We start from the raw sequence: 26178 nt of genomic DNA on the forward strand, positions 1-26178 counted from the left end.
ATTAAACTTCCTTTCCCCCCCCGTTTCTCTTGTATGAAGTAAGAAAGACTTTGATCGGCAGCACTAGAAACCAAAGCCAAGATTCAAAATCCTTCCTTTGGCACCTGTTCCCGTGCCTTCATATCAAAGCGCTGAGCGTGCACCCACAGTCAGCAAGGGCAGGAATCAGACTGAATTTGGCATGTCTGAACTGTTAGTCTGGAAAAGAGCACATAAATTCTAAGCAAAGGATCTTCTCTGTATTTATTGCCTCTTACCAAGCTCCAGGAAGCACTTGTTTTCAACACGTGTGAAATGTCAAGCCTAAAAAAAAAAAAAAAAAATCTTAAACAGCGGGGCTTCATGCAGGTGCAGACAGCTGAATAAGCAGCTCGGTGTCTGGTTTTTGCATGCTCCTTTTTGAAACTTGAATGCTGCTTTTAAAAAAAAAAAAAAAAAAAGAGTTGAGGAAAAGTTAACATGGTGCAAAGACCTAAAACGCAGAAACAAATTAGTTGGAAAGAATGTTTTAGATGTAACAGCACTTCAGTTTAGGAGGCGCACACGTACCTCCCAACGTGTGAACCCAAACATCTACAGCAAACTGAACAATAAGAAATGTATCCCACCAAGCCAGGACTAAACTAAACCACACTATTAACAAAATAATGTCATATGTTTTCAGAATTGTTTTTAATTCAATTCAAGCAACTTTTCTAAAGGGGTAAGTGCCGCTTCAGTTAAATACATGGCAACCCAGGCATACGTAACAACTTCTGCATTTCCTTCTCCCTGGAGCTCTGCTTGCCAGGATCTGGAAGTTTATTTATCAGCATCATCTGCATGGCCACTATATAATTGCCCTGTGAAGCATTCAATGTATTTTAGGATCTACAGAGGAAAAAGCGATAGAAAAAAGGATGTGTTTTGTTACAGCAATACATTGCAAGTAAAAAAAAGCTAGGGAGATCTATATGTAAACGAACTGTTGATTGGGTTGTTCATGAGGGCGGTTTTATCCAAAATAAAAACTGAGCACAAACAAACCACCTAGAGATGCTGCCGTGGGCGCAACGCTCACCAGCACTTTCTCTGCTGCAGCGTACGCCAAGGCATGGCCGAAGATGGATGACTGCCAGCGCAACAGCTCAAGAGCTCTATGAAATCTCCCATGTCCACCCCCGATTCTCCACCACAACCTGATTTGTGGTACTCCAGGGTCCAGGACAAGCCAATACATGAGGAACTGTACTGACACATTACGTACATTAGCTTATAAAAAGTGATGGGAATCTGCTGCTGATAACTACCCCAACATGAACACAAGTACAAATCCATCTGACGTTGGATGGAGCATGTATTACAGTAGGCCTGTACAGAACAGAGCACCACGTAACCTTCCAGAAGGGTGAGTTTGGCCTGCCCAGCTTGGACGTTGCCTTCACCTTGGCCTTAAAATGTATATATGTTCGTAAAGCCCTACTAGGTTCTCCCACCACCACCCCCTATTGGCTTTTTACCTCTGGCAGAGTACAGTACCTGAACAACTCTTCATCTTCCTGGAAATCGTGCACTTTATTAACTGCTTTTTCAGACCAAATGAAGTTGGGTCTGCGGATCTTGTCTCTCATTATGAGAACTCCCAGTGGATTCACCTCCTTGCTACAGATCCTCATAAACTCCTTCCTGCAAAGCAGAGGGAACCGGAGAAGCCAGAGCACATTTTAGCCACGTTTGGCCAGGTTATTCTCCTCAAAGACACTATTGCTACAGAGGAAGGTATCCAACAACACCACGCACATCCGTGATGGGAGAGTCCAGCATCCTCCAGCTTCCCAGAGCTCCCTTGGGATGCTGCCGCACACAGGGCTCCCCAGCACCTCAGGCCAGTGCCCCGCACCTGAAGCACTCAATGTCTTCATCAGAAACGAGCTTCTTAATGAGCAGATACCCATTGTCTTCGTAGAACTGCCTTTGCTCTGTGGTGAGGACATCGTTGTCCAGGGTATAGCTGAGACACAGAGGAGAAACACGTTAGTAGGGCCGGGCAGGACAACGGGAGCAGCGTTGGCGAGAGCCGGCAGGAGGACAGTGCCGTGCTGGGCATCGGTGGCTGCTGGGGAGAGGCAGGCGGCTCCAGCTGGCATCCAGGGGAGAACCAGCGAGAAATCCTCCCCACAGCAGACAGTGACGGCACTTGGAAGAAAATAATTAAAATTGAGTAGGAATTGAAATTCAAAGTTTGAGGTTTTATTTTTGTATGAAGGAAGACACAATTTACCGAAACACCCTTGGCTAGGCAGCAGCACAAGCTGCTGCCGGAGCAGGAGCAGTTATCTGGGATATCAATTAAGGAATATACGCTCAGGCACAATGGACTATGAAAACTTTACTGCGGCGAAATGACACTCCTCCCAATGCCTCCCTGGGACAGCACGTTTAAACCCTACCTGGTGAAGTCACACGAGGGGTGAGCATGGACACAGCCCGCGCACACAAATGCAACTGATAGGGCCGAGTGAGAGGACAGCAAAGGGGGCGAGAGGAGCCGCTGAGGCGGGAGATGTGAGAAGGGAAAAGCTCAGCGCAGTGAGGAGGAAGAGGCACGTGCAGGGCGCAAGCTGTCAGCGGGAGCAGGGTGGAAGCACCGCAGCAGGTCTCGGAGCAAAGGACGCCCGTAGGGAGGGCACTGCTGTGCCAGGCTCAACAGGAGGTAAACGCTTCACCCCATACTTCGGGTCCCAGTTTCAGAGGAAATGGGACTCATGGCCGCTCAGGTTCTCCAGACGTCCAGGGCGCTGCTCCTACCCACAAAACCTCCAGGTGGGTCTTCCCCCTCCTCTTCAGGCATCACAGAGCTGATGGAGATGCAGGCACTGGTCAAACCCTCCTCAACACAGCTCCACCTCCCAGAATGGGGGGACAGCAGACAAGTCTACCAAGTGCTGGACCCCACTTTAACGCCTTTCTCCTGGGCTTTGCAGAGCCTCTTCCTCTCAGTGGTTTTGCTCCTGCCACCTCTCAACACTCATAGGACAAGTTGGGGTTGCTTGGACAACTGAAAACAAGAGGCACCCAGGTTGGGAAGGAGCTGCCACCTCCAGCTGCTCATTTTGGTGAAGATGGGGAGTATTTAAACCTCTCCCTTCCCCACACACCCCCTTTTGGGAATAATGTATTCACAGACACGTTAGCCAACCAAGCAGGCAATACAATACTTGGGTACAGTCAGAAGCAAGCAAACGCTTTTGGAGACTGGCACAGCAAGGTTCAAGATTCAAATAACTTCATTTATTGTTCGCTGGGGGATGCTGGGGAACATTGTCAAATTTAAAAAGAAAAAAAAAGAAAAATAAAAAAAGGCCTTTGTTTTAACAAGCCATTTTCAGTTTTCCAAATCTATCTCTCCCCTCCCAGTTCCTGCACTCTTCAGGAGAAACTCCCTCAACACAAACCTGCAAAGGAGCCAGGAGATCCAGACTTCTCCATACAACCTCCTCACCCCAGCCAGCCAAGAATAAGAAAGACATCAGCCTGGGAACGTCAAACTCTCAAATAACACAGCAAGTACGCTTCCTTGCGTGCTTGCCGTTTGAGGGAAGTCGCCAAGTGCAAACACTACTTTCCCTCCCGGCTCAGTTCAGAGCTGCAGGTGAATGCGCAGGTGTGAGAGCAAAGGTCTCACAAAGGCAATTGTGAATTTCTTTTTCTCCATTCACACCTTTCAGGTGATGAGAGAGGAGGCTGGGGATGCTGAGTGCAGCACTCTCTGCTTTCTTACATCATGCATCCAAGAAACATCTCCAGGATCCTCTATGCCCTATTTCAGGCTGTGGAAGAAGACCATGCCTTGTGCTATCCAGGTCACAGCATGGCCAATGTGGAGACCACTGCTGCCTTCCACTCGCCCCCTTCCTCCCTTTCCACCTAAGCCCCAGATCAGAAAGGATATGGGAGCAGGGGCCAAACCCAGCAGTGAGGATAAGTGCCGTAGGACAGCGTCCAGCCGAGCGGTTGGGTTTGGCTTGTCCATGATGACTTTAATGGTAAGGAGACATCACCAAGAGCCCAGCTTGCCACCCAGCGCTTATAAGGTCTGCACGGTGCTTCAGGTAGAGCTCAACCACAGTACCTGCAGCATAGGGATCACAGTCACCGGGTGTCGTTTGCTCCTCTTCACCTCCCCTGTGCATGTGTCGGTGCTTGTGCATGCCCAGGAGCCTCTCAAGAAGCTGTGGGTCTCACCACCCTGGCCGGTCGAGGGGCAGGAGTGAAGGAACAGGAAGGTTTGGTAACAGGAGGGCTGGTTGCTAGAGGCTGGGAAGTAGGTGAGGAAAGTTCAAGCGTGGTTCTACATGCTCCCTTTCCTGGACTCTGCTCATTTGCAGCTGCCAGCAGCTGCCGTGATGGCTGCGAGGACATCACCAACAAGCGTGCAGAACTCGGCGCCTGGCACGCTCAAGTCATGCACTGCGTCTGTGCCGGCATGGGTGGTTTGCTAAGTTAAACAGCATGATGGCTCCCGTCCACTAAGAGTGCCCTGCTGGGAAAGAAAAAGCCTGAAGGGGAAATCCTGGAGTAGGGAGAGAAGGAAAAGTGACGCTAGCTTAAAAAAGGGGAGCTGCAAACAGAGGTTGCAAAGACCTTGTATTCCTCTCAAGTTGGGACATGCTTAAAAATTATATACTCAATGTATACTGTCCTTAGCAGTGCACTTAGTGCTCTCATCTGCCTACATTAACTCCGTGAATGATATTTGAGAGGAGATAAATATTGAGATTGAATATGGATCCATAACAGACCTGCAGCACAGCTCAGAAGATGATTTTTGACATCTTTGCACATGTCCCCTGTTGCCACCGTGCCGTAGAGCCTCACTGCTCCTGCAAAGCCGACTTCAGCTGCACCGTGTCACGGCTCAGACTAGCTCGTGCCATCGGCGTGACAGTCAGTTCGTCCTCACTTTTCCCTCAAGCTCTACGCTGTGAAGCAGACGCTGCTGAAAGGTGGGGTTTGTCTTGCTGCAGGGACCAGGAGCGGATTGAATGCAGCATGTCCTCATTACGAACGGGGGTCAGCTTTTCCTCAGTCTCTTCTGACTCCAGAAAAGGCGGAGGCCACAGGCTGAACTTGGTCCTTCTTTTGGTAGGGTGCTTCCTTTTATTCACATGAGCTTTTCACAGGTTAACAAAAAAAAATCCCTTTTCTGATGGAAATAGCTTGATACTTTGGGATTGCAAAAATCATTGAGGGACAGGCAGTGTGTTTGGGAACAGCACTCGGGTTCCTGCACTTGTCCTGGGGCCATGGCAGGCTGGGCAGGTTTCCTCCTGGAAAAAAATAAGCTTGGGGCAGTGGGTGACTTGGTTAATTATTGCTTTTCCCTTCCTGCTGCCGTGGTGGTAATTCAGAGGAGAAGAGGGAGTTTGGACCTGAAGGCTGATAAGACCTTGCAGCTCTCCTGTGGCCGCAGCTCCCTCTGCAGTCACCTACCTGACATGCCCAAATCAGTGGCACTGCCCTAAACCAAACCCTAAGAAATAAATATATGGTTGCTGTGGTTTTCTTTTTTCTCCAAAAAGCCCAGTTTTGGAGAGTGAGGTGAATTTCTGGTGCTGAATTTCCACTGGTGGGGCATGCGCTTTGGAAACCTCTGACTGCAGAACCTCTGCCAGGGAGATCCCTCACACAGGGGGTCACATTTACATGAACAGATGAAGCATCCTTTGGACTCCAGCCCTTGCTCAAATATCCTGTGAGGAAGTGCTTGCAGATCCTTACTCTCCCAGGGACAGGGTCCTGCACCCACGAGCATGTAGCTTTGCTGAGAAAGAGCCAAGAAGCCCTGCTGGATCTGGCTCTGCCCAGGGTCATTTCAGGGGGCAAGGATCAGACTCCTTGGCATTGCTAGGAGGCAGTTGAGCTGGCCTTGCACACAGTCGAGGGGAGCTTGCCTAAGCTTAGTCCTCCCCAGGATCCGGAGTATCCTCAAGCTGTTGTAGGAAGGAGTGAAGACATGAGTCTCTCAACAGGTGGGAAAACTGCTGAGTTCAGATGACCTGAGAGGTCTTTATGGGTTTGTTCTTCTGAAAGAGGAAATTTAAGCCTAGATCCGTAGGTAGAGGTGCGCAAATTTTTAAAAACGAAGCCAAAGTTCTTCCTTTCCTTCTCTCTCCCATCCATAGTAAGAGGAATTCACAATCTGGAAACTCTGGGAATCTGATGGACACCTGTAGCTCTTCTCTGTGGTCACAGCTCCCTCTGCAGTCAACTCAGCTGCACCAATAACGCCAGACAGTGAAGTCCTTCCATGAATCCTGTGTCGTGAACCAGGAGGGATACTCTTAAACCCTCACAAAAATCCCAAGGAGAGCACCAGCTGGGCTGTGAGACAGAGCTCAGCAAAGTCAACAGAGGAGCCTCCAACTCACTGGAAATCATTCGGCCGGGCACATGCAGACAGCAAAGACCAGGCTGAGAAGGTCCAAGCCTGGAGAGGCATCATGGGACGTCTCCCCAAGAGCGGGATCAGTGCCAGGGTTATATAGAGGGCATGGGAAGAGGTGCAGGAACCAGGATACTCAAAATCACCCAGAGAGCAGGGCTGGGGGTCTGTCCTAACGTCTCCCCCTCGTCAGACTTCTTGGTGATGTGGTCAAACCAGAAGCTACCGAGAGGATGTGTCTGTCTCCAGGTGGGAACCACAGCCCAGACACCTCACCCCACCACCAAGGGTTTAGGACCAACGCAATAACTGTGCTCAAACCTTGCCTCATGTAAAAAGCGTACAAACAAACAAGAAAACCCATAGACGCTGCAGGAAAAGGAAGAAGCACAAACCCCTCCTCTGCATTACGTTGTCGCGTATGAAATGACTGCCACAGCTTTGACTTGCAGCCGCTTGTCTAGGCAGTCCACCGTTGAGCCTGGTGGGTTGAGAACGGGGCTGTACCCGATCGCCTGTCTCACCTGAGTGGCCTCCCGAGCCGCAAGATAACAGAGCAGAAGGAGCCACAAGAGCCCATCAGTGCAGCCTTTGGTGCTGTTTTGGCACCTTCTTCGGGTGGAAGGGGAGAATGGAAAAGAGCTGAGGGTTGCTGTTTTGCACTGGGGTGTTCAACGACGCACACGCCGCCAGAATTTCTGAGCGGCCGAAATAATACAACACAGCCCTCGAACACAGTTTTGCTCTGATTTAATCTGTATTTAAAAAAAATAGATTCTGAAAGCAAAAGAATCCTTCAGAAAGCAAAGAAAAACATTGTGAAAGGCGAGAGGATCATTTCAGTGCACGACACTCCACCCTGCCACCAGCGCATCCTGAGGAGCATCCAACCGCCTCCCCGACCTGGCAGCACCAAAAAGCCACCTTCTCCCAGACCCACCAGACTCAAAGGAGGACTCCCGCGTTTCACACAGCCTCGGATCGGTTGTGCAAGGGCAGCAGGAGGCTGGTTTGCTGGCCCCGTAGCTCCCAACCCTGTCAGCCACATATTTCACTTGTGCCAGCTCTGCTCGGTAAGATACGATGCCACCCCAGGTCACGTTTGAGGAACTCTACTAGCAGTTATGTTCCAGCCCATCAATCACATTTTTATGTGAGTGGTTGCTGCTTCCCCTTTATCCAGTTCCTTACACCATCGATTCTGCTGGTACCAATATCCTCATCTCCATCAGCTGTACTAGTGACTTCCCATGTGAGCTCATACTAAGGGCTTGCGTGAAACTTTGATTCATTTCTTTTGCATAGAAAAGGAGGTTGGAAATGTTAAAAAACATACCCTTGCATAAATTCTTGCATAAAATCTTATGTTAGTGTAGCGTCGTTCCAAAGGCACATCATGTGAGAAACTTCTAAAAAAACAAGAATGAAAACATCAAGAAAATCAAGGTGTTCTTTCAAGACCTTCATTCTTCAATTGTCTAAGATAACCACAGCAAATCTCTGTTTTTCTAGGTTAGGTTTTCTTTGACGTACATCAACTGTTCAACCTCAGTGCAATTATCTCGTATTAGCATAAAATGATTTTGCAATGCAGCATTTGGCTAAGTTACCCATACAGAGGCCAGCAAAGCACACACAATTCTGCCTGCCGAGGCCGAGTCTGCACTCTCCGATCAGAGAAGCTCATTCTCAGGCACGTGGTTTCCATCCTGCTCTTCAGAGGTTGCACTACAGGTTAATTCTTTCCCCTTGCACAAGCCGTGCTCGGAAGTTCCAAATATCCTTCAAAACAAAAATGAGACAAAGGAAAATCCTTAAGGGCCAGCAAAAACAGTGACCAGGATTCCACTTTACAGAGATGGAAATAGATAGTGCATTCTCAGCTTAGCTACTTACCCACGAAAACATACCAGAACACTTACTAAATATCCTTTCAAATCCTAAATATCAAGAACCAAAGTGCAGCCCTGACTAACAAAGAGGTGCAACTTCCCCCCCCCCCAGGAGCCAGGTTGTTTGCAGGTGTGACACGGACTGCAAAATGCCCACGGGTCAATTCTGGAAGGTGGCAGAAGAGGAAACATGAGCAGCACGGAGAACATTACCCTTGCAGAAGTCGCCCTTGCATGCCTGTGCACACAGTGCCTGCCTTGTGAGCCTTTGGGTGATCAAAAAAGCTCACCAACTGACTACACCTCGCAGACTGCTGCCCATGAGCAAGTGATACTCCTCGTGCAGCAGAAACCAGCAGGAAACAACGGACAGGAATGCAAGGCCTTAGCCAGAAATCAGGCGCTGGGCAGGCACCGCTGCGGACCGTAAAGCAGAGAAGAGCACCGCTGTTTGCTTCACGGAGGCAAGCCTTGGGCAAGCTCCTACCTCCGTTTCCCTGTGTGAGGATTACTTAGTTCTGACCATCAGTCTTGTGAAGGTGCAATATAAGAGCTGGGCACTCCTCTGGGAGAAAACTCCAACTCTGGTTAAAAAAAGCTTAAAGCTACATGAAAACACACAGACTCATCCCAGGCTTGTATGGGCACACACTCATTTCCACTCACGAGAAGGAGAGAGCCTCACTACACATCACTTCGGATTTCCCTGTGCACCTAAATAACTCCAGGAATTGAAAGCCAAGCATGCTGTAATTTTGCAGACAGGCTTGCAAAACACAGCTGGGACGCCCCACCATACCCAGGCACCCTGAGGGGAAACACAAAACAAAACAAAAATCCCAAAGGTGAAAAAGAAGATTCTCTCCTCCAGAAAGCCTTAGATATTGTAGTACCTGTAAAATATGTAAATTTTAAAAGAAAATTGCCGCCTATTACATCTAGACTTTACTGCCGTGATACTGGCTGTGTACATGTTTGGGAACTGCTGCGGATTAAGAAACTCAGAATATTTCCAGCCCAGTAAGAAGGTTTATTTTTCTTTCAGTGGCTGAATCCCTGATGAATTTAGATTTGCTTTCTATTTTACACAATGGTTTCAGTTATTCAGCAAGAGTCCATTACCCCCTTTTTTTTTTCTTGTGGCAGATGTATATCATTGCTGACATACCTGCGGTAGCCTCAAGTCTAAACAATTGACGTGGTATCACATTTAACCAAAAAAATTCAGTCTACTATTGCAGTCAGATGTGGCTACTTGTTTTAAAAGGAAAAACCACTTGCCATTAGGAGGGGAAGCTGTAAAAACTGTGGACATACAAACTGTGGACGAACACTGAATTTATTGCACCTTCTTATACTTGCGAATTCAGGGCAAGAGATGACCACATCTTCCTATTTACATCGTGCAGTCCAAACGTAACTGCAAAGAGCTCTGGTTCAGACACACTCCCCACAACAAGCCGTGAACCAGGAGATGCAGTGAAGGGCAAAGCTTGCATAGACTTCACCCTATTCCTGCCTTGCCACGTTAGCCCTTCCCAGTGGGCTACCCAGCGGGGCGAAGTCTCAACCCCCGTGAACGGTGTGAGCAGCCTCAGAGCTGAGCCTTCGGGACAGCAGAGGCTGTGGCTCCTCCTCGCTTATGCTACAACATCAGTCGCAGTCGTATAACGAAGCGCTGATCTAATCCCCACCAGCTCCGCCGGCACTGGACGGGATCAAGGCGTGCTCACAAAACCCATTCTGACAAGCAGAGCTGGAGGAGGAACTTCTAGAGCTCAAGGGATGTGAAGGGGCTGCCCAGAGAGCAAGGCCACTACTCTGGCATAGTAAGAAGCAGCCTTATGAGCAAAAAGGCCCCAAAAAAGCCTGCTGGTCATCCTCTGAACATCAGGTCTTCTATTCTGCCAAGGACCTCTCCTTGGCACAGCTTGATCTGCCAAACTGGGCGTAGCAAAAAGCACAAATCTGTCACACGAGAGACTTAGGAAAGGGAACTGTGCTGGATTGTGACAAAGGGCCCATAGCCAAGTCTTACCCTGAGTTCCACGGAAGTCGCGTTGTACTTGTTGTGAACCATTTCTAGCAATTCTTTCTCCAGGTGCTCTTGGGTCGTGTTCTTGACGTCAATGTAGTAGCACTCTGAGCTGGCAAAGTGACAGCTTATACTCTGCGTGGGGAAATAGGGCATCGCTCACTACCACGTCGTTTACAAATGACTGGTGGAAACAAACCTCCTGCATCCCAGATCATGGACACCCCACCCCATCCTTACAGATCACGTCAGCAAATTCCTTCCTCCTTTTTGAGCACTCCTGCTCTCCTGAGAGTGTCCCGTTGGAGAAATACTCTTGCTAGAGAAATAGTCTTTGCCTGCTGATGTGCTCTTCTTCCTTCCCTCCTCTCCCAAACACTCCCCCAGCATGAACTGTACTACTTGATCTCAGAGTATCAGCAACTAGAGTGGGAATAGGGAAAGTCAGGGTTGGAGCAGACCTGTGTGTTCAGTAATGGTTCTTACTTTCTGCACCCAGACGGTCACATCAGCCCACTTATTTTGTAATCAGGTCTTGCTTAAGCAGAGTCTAGAGGAAATAAATAGAAATGCCCCACCAGAAAAAGCTGTTCTCTCATTACACGAGCTATGCCAGCTGCAAGCAAGATCATGCCAGATGTCAAAGGGTGCTGGACCATAACCTGGCTCAGAGAGCTCCAGGAATACTCACTGATTTACCCCAAAGGCAGACAAATGTTGGGATTTGGCACAGTATGAGGAAGCTCTTGTGTTTCTGCAGGATACTGAAACAGGACTATTGCTCCAGTAGCCAGGAAAGAGCCAGCAGATAAGATTGTCAGTACCTGATGCCCTCTCTGCTTTCAGGATTACAGAAGGAAGGAATTCCATCAACAGATGGTTTCCTACCTTTCGGAAACCTGATGTCTTGTTTATTCCAGAGCCATGAATGAGCAAGGGATGGAAGAACACTGTGTCTCCCTTCTCCATGACAAGGTGAACCCTGGGACTCTTCTCATCCTCATCAAGCAGCCCATGGAAAAGTTTGTTGACTTTACCCTAGAAAAAAAGGCTGAGGTGAAATCACTTGGTTAAAATTAGAGCAAGTGCTGATTCTCAGTGCGAAGGACAGCAGGGACAGCTACTGATCTGCTTTCCTCGGGCAGTGTATTCGGTATGCCCAACTAAGAGCCTGCCCACTTGCCTACAAGTCTTCCTACTTCAAGACTGAGGTATAGCAAAATAATACTTTTTGTATTTTCTGAAGCTGGATTCAGACAATTAAGAACATTTCTCAGCTGGAGAGAGCAAAGAAGAGCACTGGGGAATCTCACAAGTGTGGCCTGATGCCACTGCTGGGGTCCAGCCTTGTGCTCCCAGTGCAACCATCACCAATGCCAGGCCAGGTCAGGAAACAGCCGTTCTTAAGAGCAAGATACCGCTTGATATTTAATTGCATCCCGCTGTTTACTATCCAATTTCTCCTCTTTGGGACAGAACACATGCTCACCAGACAGGAACAAATTCACAGGAGGAGAAAGAGTCCTCAGACTTGGCAAGGGCAGTGGGAGGCGGTTGCATGTGTTTATGCCGTTATGCCATGACGTGCTGGACGATTTCTAGGTGAAGGTGGGAACAGAGGCAAATCTACTTGGGTTACATGGAGTGAGGCCAACCAAGCAACTCTCTCCCAACGCAACAAGTCAGTGTTTGCTGTGCTGGTTTTGGCTGGGGTAGAGTTAATTTTCTTCATAATAGCTAGTATGGGGCTACGTTTCGGATTTCTGCTGGAAACAGTGCTGATAACACAGGGGTGTTTTCGTTATTGTTGGGCAGTGCTTACACAGAGTCAAGGCCTTTTCTGCTTCTCACCCCACCCCACCAGCGAGGAGGCTGGGGGTGCACAAGAAGCTGGGAGGGGACACAGCTGGGACAGCTGACCCCAGCTGACCAAAGGGATATCCCATACCGTGTGATGTCATGCTCAGTATATAAAGCTGGGGGAAGAAGAAGGAAGGGGGGGACATTCAGAGTGATGGCGTTTGTCTTCCCAAGTAACCGTTACGTGTGATGGAGCCCTGCTTTCCTGGGGATGGCTGAACACCTGCCTGCGATGGGAAGCAGTGAATGAATTCCTTGCTTTGCTTGCGTGCATGGCTTTTGCTTTACCTATCAAATTGTCTTTATCTCAACCCACGAGTTTTCTCACTTTTACTCTTCTGATTCTCTCCTCGATCCCACTGAGGGGGAGTGAGCGAGCGGCTGCGTGGTGCTTAGTTGCCAGCTGGGGTTAAACCACGACAGTTTGCATAAACAGAAAAACCATCACTGAAACCTCAGCTTTGACCTGTGCATCACCCCTCCACAGTGAGCTCTCCCCAGCCAAAATGTGGTCCCTTCACGCACGCCCTTCCCAAGCCTCCCGTGCTGCTCTACCTCCCACTTGGGATAGCCGTGAGGCTTTAGGGGCTCCTTGTGCGTCCCCGGCAGCACAACCAGGCAGCCGTTGTCCTGGTCGGCCCTCTCCATGGCGGTCCAGGAGCACACGATGAGGTCCGCAGGCCGGAAGGGGAAGTAGTGCAAGTCCTGATGCATGGGGTGGAGAAAAGTCTGTATATCTGCAACACAGGTTCAAAACCTTCAACTTATCAAACTTCACACAGCCTTTTCCTTCCCATTAAACCATTGCACTCATTGTAAGATGTCCTAAGAAGCTGCTGCTTGCCACTGGAGAGGCTTTGTGTACTCAGTGTCTGCTCCAGCCCACCACAGACTCGGGCCCAATGGGTTAGCTTATACCCCTTCCCACGACGGACCAAGAGCACAGTGGTGGCTCTCGGGCCAGCAATGCCATGGGGACACAGTGAATGCCAGGAGGCTGCCTGGCTGTGCAAACCCTCAGAAGACTCCTTTGCTGGCCTTCACCACCACCAACCCCCTGCCAAGTTCTCACCATTCACTTTGGCTGCTCTCTAGTTTCGTGAACTTTAACAAGCACAGTGTTGCACAAACCTCTCCCAGTACAAAGACTTTCAAACAGCCATGCTGTCTATAGTCACTTGATCTATCGCTGTGTCGCAAGCAGAATCAACTCTGTCTGTGCTGCACCCAACACGTTTATTTCGCCTTCTTTAAAAAAAAGAAAAAAACCTCAATTTACAGGCTGCAGCCTTCCCAGTCTACCCAGCCTATTAGCCTTTGCCCTAGACGTTTTTTTCCATGAAGTCTAAACAAAAAATAAACATTTCTGAAGTTTTATTTGTTACTTCTTTTCCCACTATGGAAATGGAAACGTATCATCCACATCAAAACAGCCTTTTATATATTATTTACGTATTTATTTTGCCATTGAGTTTGCTCCTCAGATAGATACAGTTAGGATGTTTCCACTTGCCTCATTTGCTGTATTATTTAGGTTTTGGACAGTCTTGAAAACTCTCCTGAGATCTGCACCTCTCCTAAAGTACTCCTCAAAGATATTGAATGGAGACCTTGCAAATATGGAGCAGCTTCCCATTTCTTGTCCATTATTGTTTTGTTTTTACTTTAGAAATGTATGCTCTCCTGTTGAACCTCCAAACCAAAACGACACATCTTTCTGTGGAGTATTTAAGATGACAAGTGGAGATGACTTGAACAAACTCAGTATTTTAATAACTCAATGTGCTGTGTCTGCTCAGAAGCTGCACACCTGAGAATGAGAAACATAGCTTGGCCTCAACTTCACTAAACAGAAACAACTATGCAGAGTCAAAGCTACTTTGAAAAACTGTAATATGGTGAGTGTCCGGTTCTCTTCCTCTCTCCCTGCCCAGCACCCTTGTATAAATTATGATCTCAATTTCCAGCAGCAGGAGCCAAAGCCAGGCTTCAAAATCCTTCTTTTGGCACCTATTCAAGTATCTCCATATCAAAGCCCTGAGCGTGCAACAGTGGGGTCAGGAGCGTATAAACTCCAAGCAAAGGATGATCTCTGTATTTATTGCCTTTTACCGAGGTCCACAGAAGCCCTAGTTTTCAACACATTTGAAAAGTGGAGCTTAAAAAGCATATGATGTTTTAAACCCTGGGAGCTGGCTGAACAGGGAGCTCACTTGCCCACTTTGAACACGCGAGTGGTGCAGCCAAGACAACACCATCTTTAGCAAACAAACATCCACTGAACATTGAAAGACAAAAAATGTTATCTCATTAAACCAAGGTTAAAAGCAAACAAACTATTACCAAAGCGGCCTCGTAAATTTGCAAAGTTATTTGATTTTAATTTGTCTCATTTTTTTCAAACAGCTTTTCTAAAACACTAAGTTCAATTTTGGCCAGATAGACAGACAGCATACACACAACAATTTCTCTGTTTTCCTCTTATCCAAGTTTTCCTTACCAGAATCTGGGAGTTTATTTATCAGCATGGTGTGCATTGCCATGATGTTTGGCCCTGTGAAGCACTCAACATATTTGAGTACCTACAGAGAAGAAAACATTAGAAAAAAACATTAGAAACATGAAAGACAAGAGGAAAGATTGCTGAGGAAGCGCTGGGACCTGGATGTCTGGCTGAGGCTAGGGTACAGGAGGAGGGGGTGGGGATGGAGGGATGCAGGACGGAGGCAGGATCCAGCATGGCACACAAACGGGCATGGTGGTAGGAGACCGAGATGGAAGATGGGGCAGCAGGCTCCTGCGTGGGGTTGAAAAGATGAGGAGAGTCATGCTTCACAGTCCTGACTGGCTCACCCACCACAGGAGCAGAGGAGCACTGCTTTAAGTCTTCTGCCCTGACCACCATCCACCCCGTGTTGATGCAGAACACTCCTAAAAGATGGCTTGGTATTCCATCCTCACATATATACTTACGGGAGTGAGATACAGGGGCCCTAAGGGATTAAGGATATAGCTTTAGCGGAACCTAAAAAAGCTGCTTCGCATAGGTGTTAAAACATAGATACATTCATATAGGCTCTTCCACCACCATCCCCCTTTGCTGGTTTTTTTTTTATTTTACCTCTGGCAGAGTACAGTATCTGAACAACTCTTTGTCTTCCTGGAAGTCTTGCACTTTATTAACTACTTTTTCAGACTGACCATACTGGGATCTCAGGGACTCGTCTTTCATAATCATAGCTCCTGATGGATTCACCTCTTTTTTACAGATCCTCACAAACTCCTTCCTGCAAAGCAGAGGGAACAGCTGTGTTGGGAGAGTCCAGCATCCTCCAGCTTCCCAGAGCTCCCTTGGGATGCTGCCGCACACAGGGCTCCCCAGCACCTCAGGCAAGTGCCCCGCACCTGAAGCGCTCAATGTCTTCATCAGAAACGAGCTTCTTAATGAGCAGATACCCATTGTCTTCGTAGAACTGCCTTTGCTCTGTGGTGAGGACATCGTTGTCCAGGGTATAGCTGAGACACAGAGGAGAAACACGTTAGTAGGGCCGGGCAGGACAACGGGAGCAGCGTCGGCGAGAGCCGGCAGGAGGACAGTGCCGTGCTGGGCATTGGCGGCTGCAGGGGGGAATCGGTGAGAAACCTCCCTGCTTGCATGGCCACCATGGTGGTGTTTCCCATGCCCTGGCAGAGCCAGCACGGTGTGCCCGTGGCGGTGCAGCATCTCTGCCCACAGCCACCCACTACTTCCACGGCAGAATTCAAAGCATCCCCCTTGTGCCCTCCCAAAGTGGAGAAGCGAGCAGGAAAGCTGGGATCGGTCCTCAGCAGCTTTACTCTCAACAGAGATACTGAAGCACACGAGAATTGTCCCTGCAGTCAGATTATCCACTCAGACATTTTCAAGATGCATGGTTAAGCTTTTTTATTAAACTACAGTTAAACAAAGGAGAATACGCCCTTGTAAAACGAAAGGCTACACAATGTGGGGTGTAGGGTGGAAAAAAGAATTGAGTTCGCAGGTTATTTTTTTTTCTACATCTTCCTACAAAGGAAGATACAGCTTACCGAAACCTCCCTGGTTCAGGAACAACACTAACTTGGGCTGAAGTAGGAACGCTTATCTGGGATGGACATTAAGGAATACACACTCAAGCACAATAGAGTAGAACATCTATACACGTATGTCCTGAATCCTACAATGTAGTTCATCTTAAAGATAAGTGTTGTGCTGGACATTCAATCCATGTTCTTGTTTATTTTGCTTCTAAAAATACCCTTCCCACCTTCGGAGTAACACATCTGGCAGAGAAGTATAAAATAACAGCATAGTACAGCCTTGTCCATGCATATAGAAAAGTCAGTACAAAATGCTTGAGACTCCAGAGTAGTCCACAGGCCTTGATTCATCTCCCAAACATCCAGACACTCAATGAGATGTTCAGTGGAGATGTTTGCTTGCCCAATTTCCCTCCGCGTGCTCCAGAGAGCAGCCAAACCTACTCAAAACCTGCATTGCCTCCTGGAGATGCTTCTCCATCTCTCCCCTCCTAACATCAGTGCGCCAAATTCGGAGCCAGAAGTCATATGGGGTGAACCTGGGACTTCACATTCCCACGTGGTGGTGCAAACCTTCACCTTCTCTCCAGTTACTGCAGAGATTAGGTCCCTCCCAAACTTGATAGGGAGAGCACGAAGAAAGGAGAGCTATGGGCTTGTCCTCCATCTCAACTCATTTCAACACGTTTAAATAAACATAGTTGTGTTCTCCTATGCAGAGAGAGGCATTCTCAATCACAGAGCAATTAAATCCCACTTGCTAATGAAGCCTCACAAGAACTATGTGCATGGTATTGAAGCATCGCCCAGGGGGAAGGACAAAAAAAAAAAAAGGACATTTTCATGCAGATCTCTGGGTCTGCACATGCATGTCTGGAGACCCCTGTGCTTCAGGGTTTTATGCAAACCAAAGACTTTCCTCTACTGCTCACCAGTACCTTTTAAATGTGCCAGAAAAGCATGCATGCTTCTGGAATAAGAAATAGGTTTCATCACAACAGTTGTGTCTATGGTCCCAACACCAGAAAGCTTAAATGTTAGCTGGTTAAGAGTCACATAAGGTGGGGGAAGAAACATGGCACATGGACAGCAGTGTAGCAAAAATTCTGAGCTAGAGGGAGGAGAAGGTGCTGAGAGCTGGACGGGAGAGAGTGGGAAGGGAGAGGACATGGGGAGACAGGGTGGAAACCACCACAGCAGGTCCCAGAGCGAGGGATTCCACCACTGAGGGCACTACTGCTCCACACACCACATTTCAGGTCCATTTTCACTAAATGTCCAGAGACAGCTGATGGAGACACAGGCGCTGGCTGAACCCCAGCTGTGGTGCCCTCCTCAGCACAGCTCCACCTCCCAGAATGGGGGGACAGCAGACAAGTCTACCAAGTGCTGGACCCCACTTTAACACCTTCCTCCTGGGCTTTGCAGAGCCTCTTCCTCTCAGTGGTTTTGCTCCTGCCACCTCTCAACACTCATAGGACAAGTTGGGGTTGCTTGGACAACTGAAAACAAGAGGCACCCAGGTTGGGAAGGAGCTGCCACCTCCAGCTGCTCATTTTGGTGAAGATGGGGCGTATTTAAACCTCTCCCTTCCCCACACACCCCCTTTTGGGAATAATGTATTCACAGACACGGTAGCCAACCAAGCAGGCAATACAATACTTTTGCAGAGACTGAAGCAGGCCCAGCAAGGTTCAAGATCCCCAGAAGCTTTTCCAAAGCATCTCCCATCTCTCAAGGGATGGTGCAAACTCCTGCATATCCAAGACAAGCACAATAAACTTGTGCAGTTCTCTTACAAACCATCTCACAGACACCTGGTGAGATGGTCCTGGCCTGACAGCCACTGCTCTGCCAGCACCATCAGGGTTTGACCAGAAGCAGCCAAACACCCAGATCACTCAAGTGGAGCAGTTGCTTTCTGAATCCCCCCTGTTTGCTTGCCTTTTGAGGAAACCTTGCCCAGAAAGGCTGGACCAGAGGATCCTTGAGGTCCCTTCCAACCTGGTATTCTGTGATTCTATGAAACCTTCACTTCTACAGTCGGTGTGCTGTTTTTTTTCCAGTGTCCCAGACCAGGCTGCACCCAAGGTGAATTCACAGCTGTAGGAACGGAGGTCTTCCACAGGCACTTGTGAATGTGGCTTTTTCTCAGCTGCCTTCCCGTCAGGAGACAAGTGCTGGTGTTACCAATGCAGCGCTCCCCTCTGGGACCTCCTACACCAAGCTCCCAAGAAAAACCTGCTGCATTTCACCTTTTGCTGCTTCCTCTCCTTCCTGAGGACTCTGCGAAAGTAGAGTTTTTCCACCGTTGTGCAGAAATGACTCATCTTCCACCAAACCAGTACAACCATCATACACCAATCTCTAACATACCGATCCCTAAAAGCAACTACAGGAGGAAACGAGGTATGTACAAGATGGTATTAAACTCTCTATTATGCAGGTTTAATTTTAAATAAACAGAGAGGATCGGGATGGTCTCTTCTCCGGGCTGGGAAGGTGGGAGCCTGGCAGAAGGCAGCTACCCCCTGCTGCAGGGCTCCCTAAGCAGGGAAGTGGGTGCATGCATCTGCACCCCAGCAGGGCAGGGCAGAGACCCCGCGGGCTCCAGGTGGTTTTGACATTTTCTGTCTCTATCAAGACATTTCTATTAAGACATTTCTCCCTTCACAAAAGGCGAGGCATTTTCTGGAAGGAAAATTGTCCTCCCCAATTCACCAAGCCAGAGATTACAGCAAAACCACTGCACTGAGGTAACATACCTGAAATAAATCTGTTCTTACTAGATTCTGTCATTTACTTTCTCCACACGCCTTTCTTCTTCCAGCCCAATTTAGTCATATTTTTGTCCAAAGCTCTTTGCATCAGGACCATTGTAGCTGGATTTAAAAACAAAACTGCTTGTGCAGCGCCTCTCCTTACTTACTCTCTCCTTACAACCAGGGGGCTTTTCTTAGCATTTATTTCCAATTTTGTGTTGCTACTTGCACCTTTGTCTTACGGCAGTCTGAGTCAACTACTATCCATCTATCTTCATATTTTTTTAATATATTTGAAGACTTCTACATGCTGTTTGATCACATCCTCGTTGCCAATTTATTATAATTCCGAGGTACCTTGTCAGCATTCGGCTCTCACTGAGAATCAGCAGCATTTAAATTTTTTTTTTGTTAAAGCAAGATTTATGGCAGCAGCTTTCAAAATGCTATGAGCAGGCAGGCTTCACTTAACTTTTGAAAACGTGGGACAGACCAACGTGAAAACTTCTTTCTGCCCCAGTTTCCTTTCTCTGATCTATTGTAAAACTGGAAGCCTCCAACATCTCCACTTCATTTCCTACTCACAAACCAAACCTCGATGTTTTTCCTGCTGCTGGTCTGCCAGTCAAGTCTGTACCTCTCAACAACGTCTGAGGCTCGCTGTGCAATTGCTGAGCCTTGCAGAGTTTATCTATCTCCCCCAAACCCACGAATCTCTAGGAGGGAAATTCGCTGCAGGTAACCCCCCCGCTCAGCGCTGGGGGAGATGTGCCGGAGGGGCTGCCGAGAGGCCGCTGGCCCACCAGACGCACATCCCCACGCCTGACAGGTTGCAGGGCTGAAGCTCAGAGAAAGCACCAGGCAGCAAGAGGTGCTTGGGGCAGGATGGGTGCTGGCCCCAAAACACCAGCACCAGGGGAAGCGCTGCCCTGGTGCACCCCTGCTCGCCAAGGGGCTGCACAGAGCACGGCCCCGCTGCACGTCACCACCCCGTAACCAGGGCACAGGGCTGGGACATGGCCCACGCGTCCTTCCCGGGCAGGGCGTCCTTGCGGGGCAAACTACCACCGAACCCCTCCTCGGTGCCCGTGCACACACAAGCACGCAGGGTGCAGGGAGCAATGTGCAAAGCTCGCCGGGGCGGGGGAAGCAGAGCCCTGACCCCAAGGGAGCCAACGTCCCGCTCCCCCCCGCTTCCCACCCCACATCAGAAAGGATACAGGAGCAGAGGCTGCTCCCAGTCGCGGGGAGAGGTGCCGGAGGATGGCATCCAGCCGAGCCGCCGGCCCTGACTGCTTCCCGAGCTGCTCCATCATGCCCGGGGAAGCCGGAGCACTCGGTCCCCAGCCTGACCCTATAAACACAGCTGGGGAGGAGCAGGGCCCCGTTGGCGTCTGCAGCCTTTGCCTCGGCCGCACATGCGCCAGCAGCCGTGCATGCTCAGAAAGGCCGCAGAAAGCCTGCCGGGAGCCAAGGGCTGGCAGGGTTTGCAGATGGGAGGGCCTGCCGGCCGCTGGGTCCTACGTGGGGAAAGCTCAGTGCATGCTTTTGCATGTCACCCCCCCCTTCCCGTATTTTTCCTTTTCTCTGCCAGCAGTTAGTGAGCTGCACGGATTTCATCAGCCCTGTGCAGAGAGCAATGCTTGGCGCTCTCAGGCACAGACCATGGCTGACACCGGCACGGATATTTTCTTTATCTCCCATCTCTAAGGAGACTGTCAGAGCTTGCCTCATCCCTCCGTGAATCGGTTTGGAGAGATTTTTATGGCCCCACCGTTGCCCCGGCCGGCGTGGTGGCAGAGCATGTTTCCCAAGTACCTCATTTGCACTGAGAGAGATCTGGGATGTCCGCAGACTGCATCAAATCTGCACCCTGGCTGGGTGCTGTGCTGGGTGTCCAGCCTTCTGGGACAGCCCTGGTGCTTTTTGAATAAGAAAAAAGGGGAAGGAGCGAAAAGAGTTGCAGTGAAGCACCTGGGGAGGTGGGAGAGGAGGAAAAAAAAGCCCAGAGGGGAAAACCTGCGGTAGGGAGAGGGGGAAGAAGTATAAAAAATGGGCAGCTGCAAATAGAGGTGCAAAAAATAAGCTGTAGAGGCTTGGTGTTCCTCTGAAGCTGGGATATACTTAAAAGTGGCATATTCAATATACACCATCCTTAGCACACTCGTCTGCCTTAATTAACACTGAGTGCATCAACGGACACATTCGAGAAGAATATTAAGGGACTGAAAACGGCCCCATCACTAAGACCTGCAGCACAGCTCAGAAGATGATTTCTGTCATCTTTGTACACGTCCTCTTTTGCCACCGCACTGTAGAGCCTCACCGCTCCTGCAAAGCGGACTTCAGGCCCCCGTGTCACGGCTCAGACTAGCTCGTGCCATCGGCGTGACAGTCAGTTCATCCTTCAACCCCTACGCCGTGAAGCAGATGCTGCAGGAAGGTGAGGTATCTCCTGCTGGAATTTGCTGTCCTTCATCTTTCCCCTTTCCCTGGGCCAAGGAGATTCATCTCTGGCCAGGACAGAGCAGTGAGGTAGGGAGAGAAGTAAGAGCTCTGAGGAGGATGAAGGTGGGAGGAAGGCTCCAGATCCAGCCTTGCAAGCTGCTCTCCCACGTGGTCTCCCAGGAGATGGAGAAGTTGGGGATCTGGATGAGAGAGTAGAGAGGAGTGGTAAACTGAGGGCAGCAAACCCAGTAACGCTGTAATAATATAAGCTGGAGAGCAGCATCAGGATTGGAAGGAAGTTATGCCAAGAATTTGCATTATTTTGCCAACAAAATTTATGCAAATAGATCTTCACACCTGCCCAGTTTGTTCATAAACCCCTTCTGCATGAGCAATCCAGCCAGGCCCTGCTCCCAAAGATGCACCATCAGGAGTAAGTCCCCTGGTTGCTCCAGGCGGTCTCATGATGACAGGGTATGCACCAAAACTCTGCATCACAGCTGCTTTATGAAGCTTAACTCCATTTTGCAACAGGTTTTGCTGGGATCTGAGATGACATGTTGATGGATCAAAACCTCAGCTGTCAATATACTAAGCTTCATGTTAGTGCTCCAGACAAACAGAAGCCAAGGCATGGATAGGACGTGCTCCTGAACTTAACCTGTATCCTAAAAGCTGATTCCCTGTAAAACTCAGTGGCAAAACTCTCAATAATTTAGGTAAAGATGTTCCAGAGCAAGTTTACATATTCCATTTGTGGCAGCTGCCTGGGCTGGGGTGCATTCCTGTTTATGGCTCTCACGGTCAGTGGTTCCACGTATGCTCGGTGGAGTCATTCCCTTCAGGCTGTTCACAAAAGTGGGACAAACAAGGTTAGGAACCCAGAAAACAACCGCTCAAAACAATCTTGTGTAGTCACAGAGGCAAGCATAGAGACATTGTGAAAGGACAACTGGTAGCAGCAGTGACAGCACCCAGCCCTTCATTGCAAACAAAATCAGACCTTTGACTCCTGAACTATAGCAAAACTCTTAGTCATAGGTAAACAGAAAGTTAATAAAAGTCCCTCAAACCAAATTCAAGTGAGGGGGAAGGGAAAGAAAGAAAAAAAACAGCAACTAGAGTAACAGTTTTATTATTGAAGCCCTAATTATAAGTGCCCTGAAAGGTCTATTTATATTTCAGATATATGCTGCAATTGCCTTCACAACCCAAGCTGAAACAGGAACCCCAATAAATCTTCACCTGTTTCAAAATTTAGGTAATTCAGCCCCATGGAAAAGATAAAGCTGAACATTACTACACATGCCAGTTCTGACACGGACCTGTTTGCAGTGTAGATATTTCTTCCACTGTACGTGTTTGACAGCATCTTATGCAAAGGTGTCTTTCATACCTGAAAAAAAAGAAACAGAAAGAATATGTAGTTAGTGATTTTGCTGTACTGATTTACGAGTTTAGGAACTAAAATGCTTTTATACATGCATAATACGTGCTTACATACATATATATGCATTTTTAAACAAGAGCCTCAAAAAACTAATCTCTCTGTGCATTGAATACAATTATTCCTTTTTACTTACGGCTTCTCTGGTAATCTTGATAATAGCCAGTAATACTGACTTGTCGAGTCATTCCCATGTCACGGGAGCACCCTGTTATATCACACCCCAAAACGACTCGGGGCATCTCATCCGCCCGGGCACGGAGGAGCGGACGGTTGAGGTGGCTGCCCTTTATCTGTGCCCTCGCGTTAATACAGTCCACCGTCAAACTTTAATACAACAAAAGATTGATCTCGGGCGTTGTCGGCACCGCTCTGGGCTGCAGCGCCGAGACCCACGCAGTGACATCGGTGGCACGACTGCTGGTTGTGCTGTAGCTACGCTCTCTAAAAACAGAAGTGCATGGACACATACAAAAATCCCTGTCCTTTGCATCTTACTCTGATTTTTATTAAGAAAACAAACAAACAAACCCAAACCCAAAACATTCCAGAGTGAATAATTTCCAAATCTGTTAATAAGCTTCACTAAAGTACAGACTGAGTCTCATGAATCTAGGAAAAGAAACAAGGGAGAGATTTTCTTCATTAAGAAAACTGATGGTGGCATTCATCTCTTTTTACTAAAATTAATGGCATTTAAGAGGGGCTGTCTCTTTGCAAAGTATTTTTACAGCTCTCTCTGTCAGTTTCCCGAATTTTATAGAACATTTTTATACAGCTGTTTTGCATTTGGCTTTTAGTTTTAATGTTTTCTGTTCATTAAATCACAAAACTAATAAAAACTAAACGATTGAGATTTCTCCAGCAGTACAGGAACGGTCCTAATGCACAGTGTTATAATTTAATAAGCATCTCAATTGACTATTAAAATCCACATTATGATCGGAACTGTAATTCCAAAGATGAGGTCTTCTGAAAGCTTAATTTACTGTGGTGGGAAGTGGCAGCTGCTTCAACTCAACAAAATTAGCTTTTTTAACTTAGATGCCAGGGAAAACAGATGTAGATGAGACAATAACAAGAACAACAAAATCCACCACCAACACATAGGTTCCTTTCTCATGACCAGAAGACTCAAGAAGGGCTTCTACAGACACATTAGCAGCGAAAGGGAGGCAAAAAGGGAAATGTGGACCCAATGGAGAACAAAATAGGGGGACCTAGTGACAAAGGACATAGAAAAGGTCAAGGGACTCGGTGTCTTCTCTGCCTTGGGCTTTGCTGGCATGGTCTGTTCTTGGCCACCATGTACCAAGCAGTGGAGTCTGGGGCCATGGAGCCCCACCCACGCTGCAGAAGACTGAGTTGGAGACCACTGAAGCAAACTGGGCATTTCCATCCATAGGAGCATGTGAGATGTATCTGTAAGAGCCAACGGGACTGCAAAGCTGCTCTTCTGTGCCAGGAGAGGTTCCTGATGACTGGAAAAACACAAATGTCATAGCTGCCTTCACAAAGGGCAAGAAAAAGGATCTGGAGACCTCAGCCTCCAAAAAGATTATGGAATAAGCACTCCTGGATTTGCCATGTCCACGTAAACCAAGGACAGGATGACTGGGAACAGCCAGCACAGATTTACCAAAGGCAAATTGGGCCTGGCCAACCTGCTCGCCTCCTGCGATGGAATGGCTCTGTGGGCGAGGGTAGGGCGACGGGCAACGTGCACCTTGACCTTAGGAAGGCTTTTGCCTTGTTGGGACCGGCAGACTGTGGGTGGAAAACGGGCTGAACCGCCAGGCTCAACGGGCTGTGACCAGCAGTACCAAGTGCAGTTGGTTACAAGTGGCATCCCTCAGCATTCGGTAGCGGAACAGATGCTGGTTTATCTCTGTGTTACTGACCCGCACGAGAATTAATCCTCAGGAACCTGGCTGATGCCACCAAGCTGGGGAAGCAGATCCTGCTGCTGGAGGGCAGGGCTGCCACTCAGAGGCACCTCGGCAGGCAGGTCGGCAGCAACCCCTGGAAGTTCGGCAAAGGCAGAGTGCCCTGCCTGGCATGGAGTAACCCCGTGCTGCGGGACAAGCTGGGTCCTGCCTGCCTGTAAAGCTGCTTTGCAGGAAAGGACTTGACAGACAAGTTGACTATGAGCGAGCAGCGTGTGTTTGCAATGAACAAGGACGACCGCATGCTAGGCTGCATTAGCAAGAATGCAGCCAGAGGGTCAAGGGAAGTGGTCCTTCCCCTCTAAGAGGCAGTTTGTAAGACTACATCTGGACACTCTGTCTAGTTTAGGGCTCCCCAGCACAGCCATTGACATCCTGGAGCGAGTTCAGTGCAGAGCCACCAAAATGAGGGGGCTGAAGCACATGATGCACAGGGAAAGGCTGAGAAAATAGCTCAGCTTGAAGAAGAGAAGGCTCCAGGGAGATCCTACAGCTGTCTGCAAGTACCTAACAGGGGGAGACCGAGAAGACAGCCAAACCCTTCTTGAAGGCTTGCAGCAAAATTTGCAGCAAGAAAAAATCCTGTTAGATGTAAGGAGAAAATTCTGCAGAATGGGGATGGCCAAACACTGAAACAGGGGGTGCAGAGAGACTGTGAAATTTCTATCTTTGGAGATATTCAAAACCTGACTGCACACAGGCCTGAGCAACCTAATGTGTCCTCAAGGGTGTCCCTGCTTTGGACCAGGAGACCGAAAGACATCTGTTCCAAACCAAATTATTCTAAGAGTTCAGCTATGCTGGTAGGAGCATCCCCCCAGCTGACCTACTACAATGAGGAATGTGCATCTGAACACAAATCTATTTTTACCTTAGAAATATCAGGACCATTTTTCTGTTGTTACTATTTCCTCCTCTCTGAAGGTTGGAGATGTGGGGCGACAGCTTTTTCATGCCTTAAAAAATACAACAGAAAATACGTTAACATTGCAAGCAAAAGCACAAAACAGCACTGGTTGTAATATCAGCATTAGCTTAAACGTGTCTTGGGTGACGAAGGAAAGACGTAGTGTCGCGGTCTGGAGATGGGGCAAGCAACGAGGTACATACCTGGAATCAGAGTCTGGAGCAGCAAAGCCTGTGCTGAAATGCTGAAGTCTAAACTGCTGCTGCTGGAAGCAGAGCAAGCCAGATTAAAGCTCGTTTAGACACACGCGGAGGAAACCCTCCATGTGGAGGACACATGGTTGTGGTGCAATTCTAGTTTGTCGGGAGACAGGCTGCCCAAAAGCAAAGTCCTGTCTC

The 26178-nt window shown here is 48.5% G+C and overlaps 1 protein-coding gene and 1 long non-coding RNA gene across 2 annotated transcripts; both read right to left on the reverse strand.

Annotated features, from left to right (window-relative positions):
- Positions 1-234: 234 nt before the first annotated feature.
- LOC148054494 (uncharacterized) lies at positions 235-5139 on the reverse strand. Its single transcript, XR_015706575.1, has 3 exons — positions 1780-5139; positions 1519-1665; positions 235-303 (listed from the first exon to the last, which is right to left on the reverse strand). It is a non-coding gene; the product is annotated as an uncharacterized LOC148054494 (long non-coding RNA).
- Positions 5140-7157: 2018 nt separating this feature from the next.
- PHYH (phytanoyl-CoA 2-hydroxylase) lies at positions 7158-20509 on the reverse strand. The gene is made up of 9 exons (XM_009467278.2): positions 20253-20509; positions 16280-16335; positions 15617-15727; positions 15333-15498; positions 14712-14793; positions 12767-12948; positions 11240-11389; positions 10355-10486; positions 7158-8206 (listed from the first exon to the last, which is right to left on the reverse strand). The coding sequence occupies exons 1-9, from the start codon at positions 20346-20348 to the stop codon at positions 8153-8155; spliced, it is 1029 nt and encodes a 342-aa protein (XP_009465553.2). The 5' UTR covers positions 20349-20509; the 3' UTR covers positions 7158-8152.
- Between the last annotated feature and the right edge of the window lie 5669 nt (positions 20510-26178).

This window comes from Nipponia nippon, unplaced genomic scaffold (genome assembly GCF_047370975.1).
Source record: "Nipponia nippon isolate SJK-2023a ecotype South Korea unplaced genomic scaffold, ASM4737097v1 scaffold_3, whole genome shotgun sequence".
NCBI lineage: Eukaryota > Metazoa > Chordata > Aves > Pelecaniformes > Threskiornithidae > Nipponia > Nipponia nippon.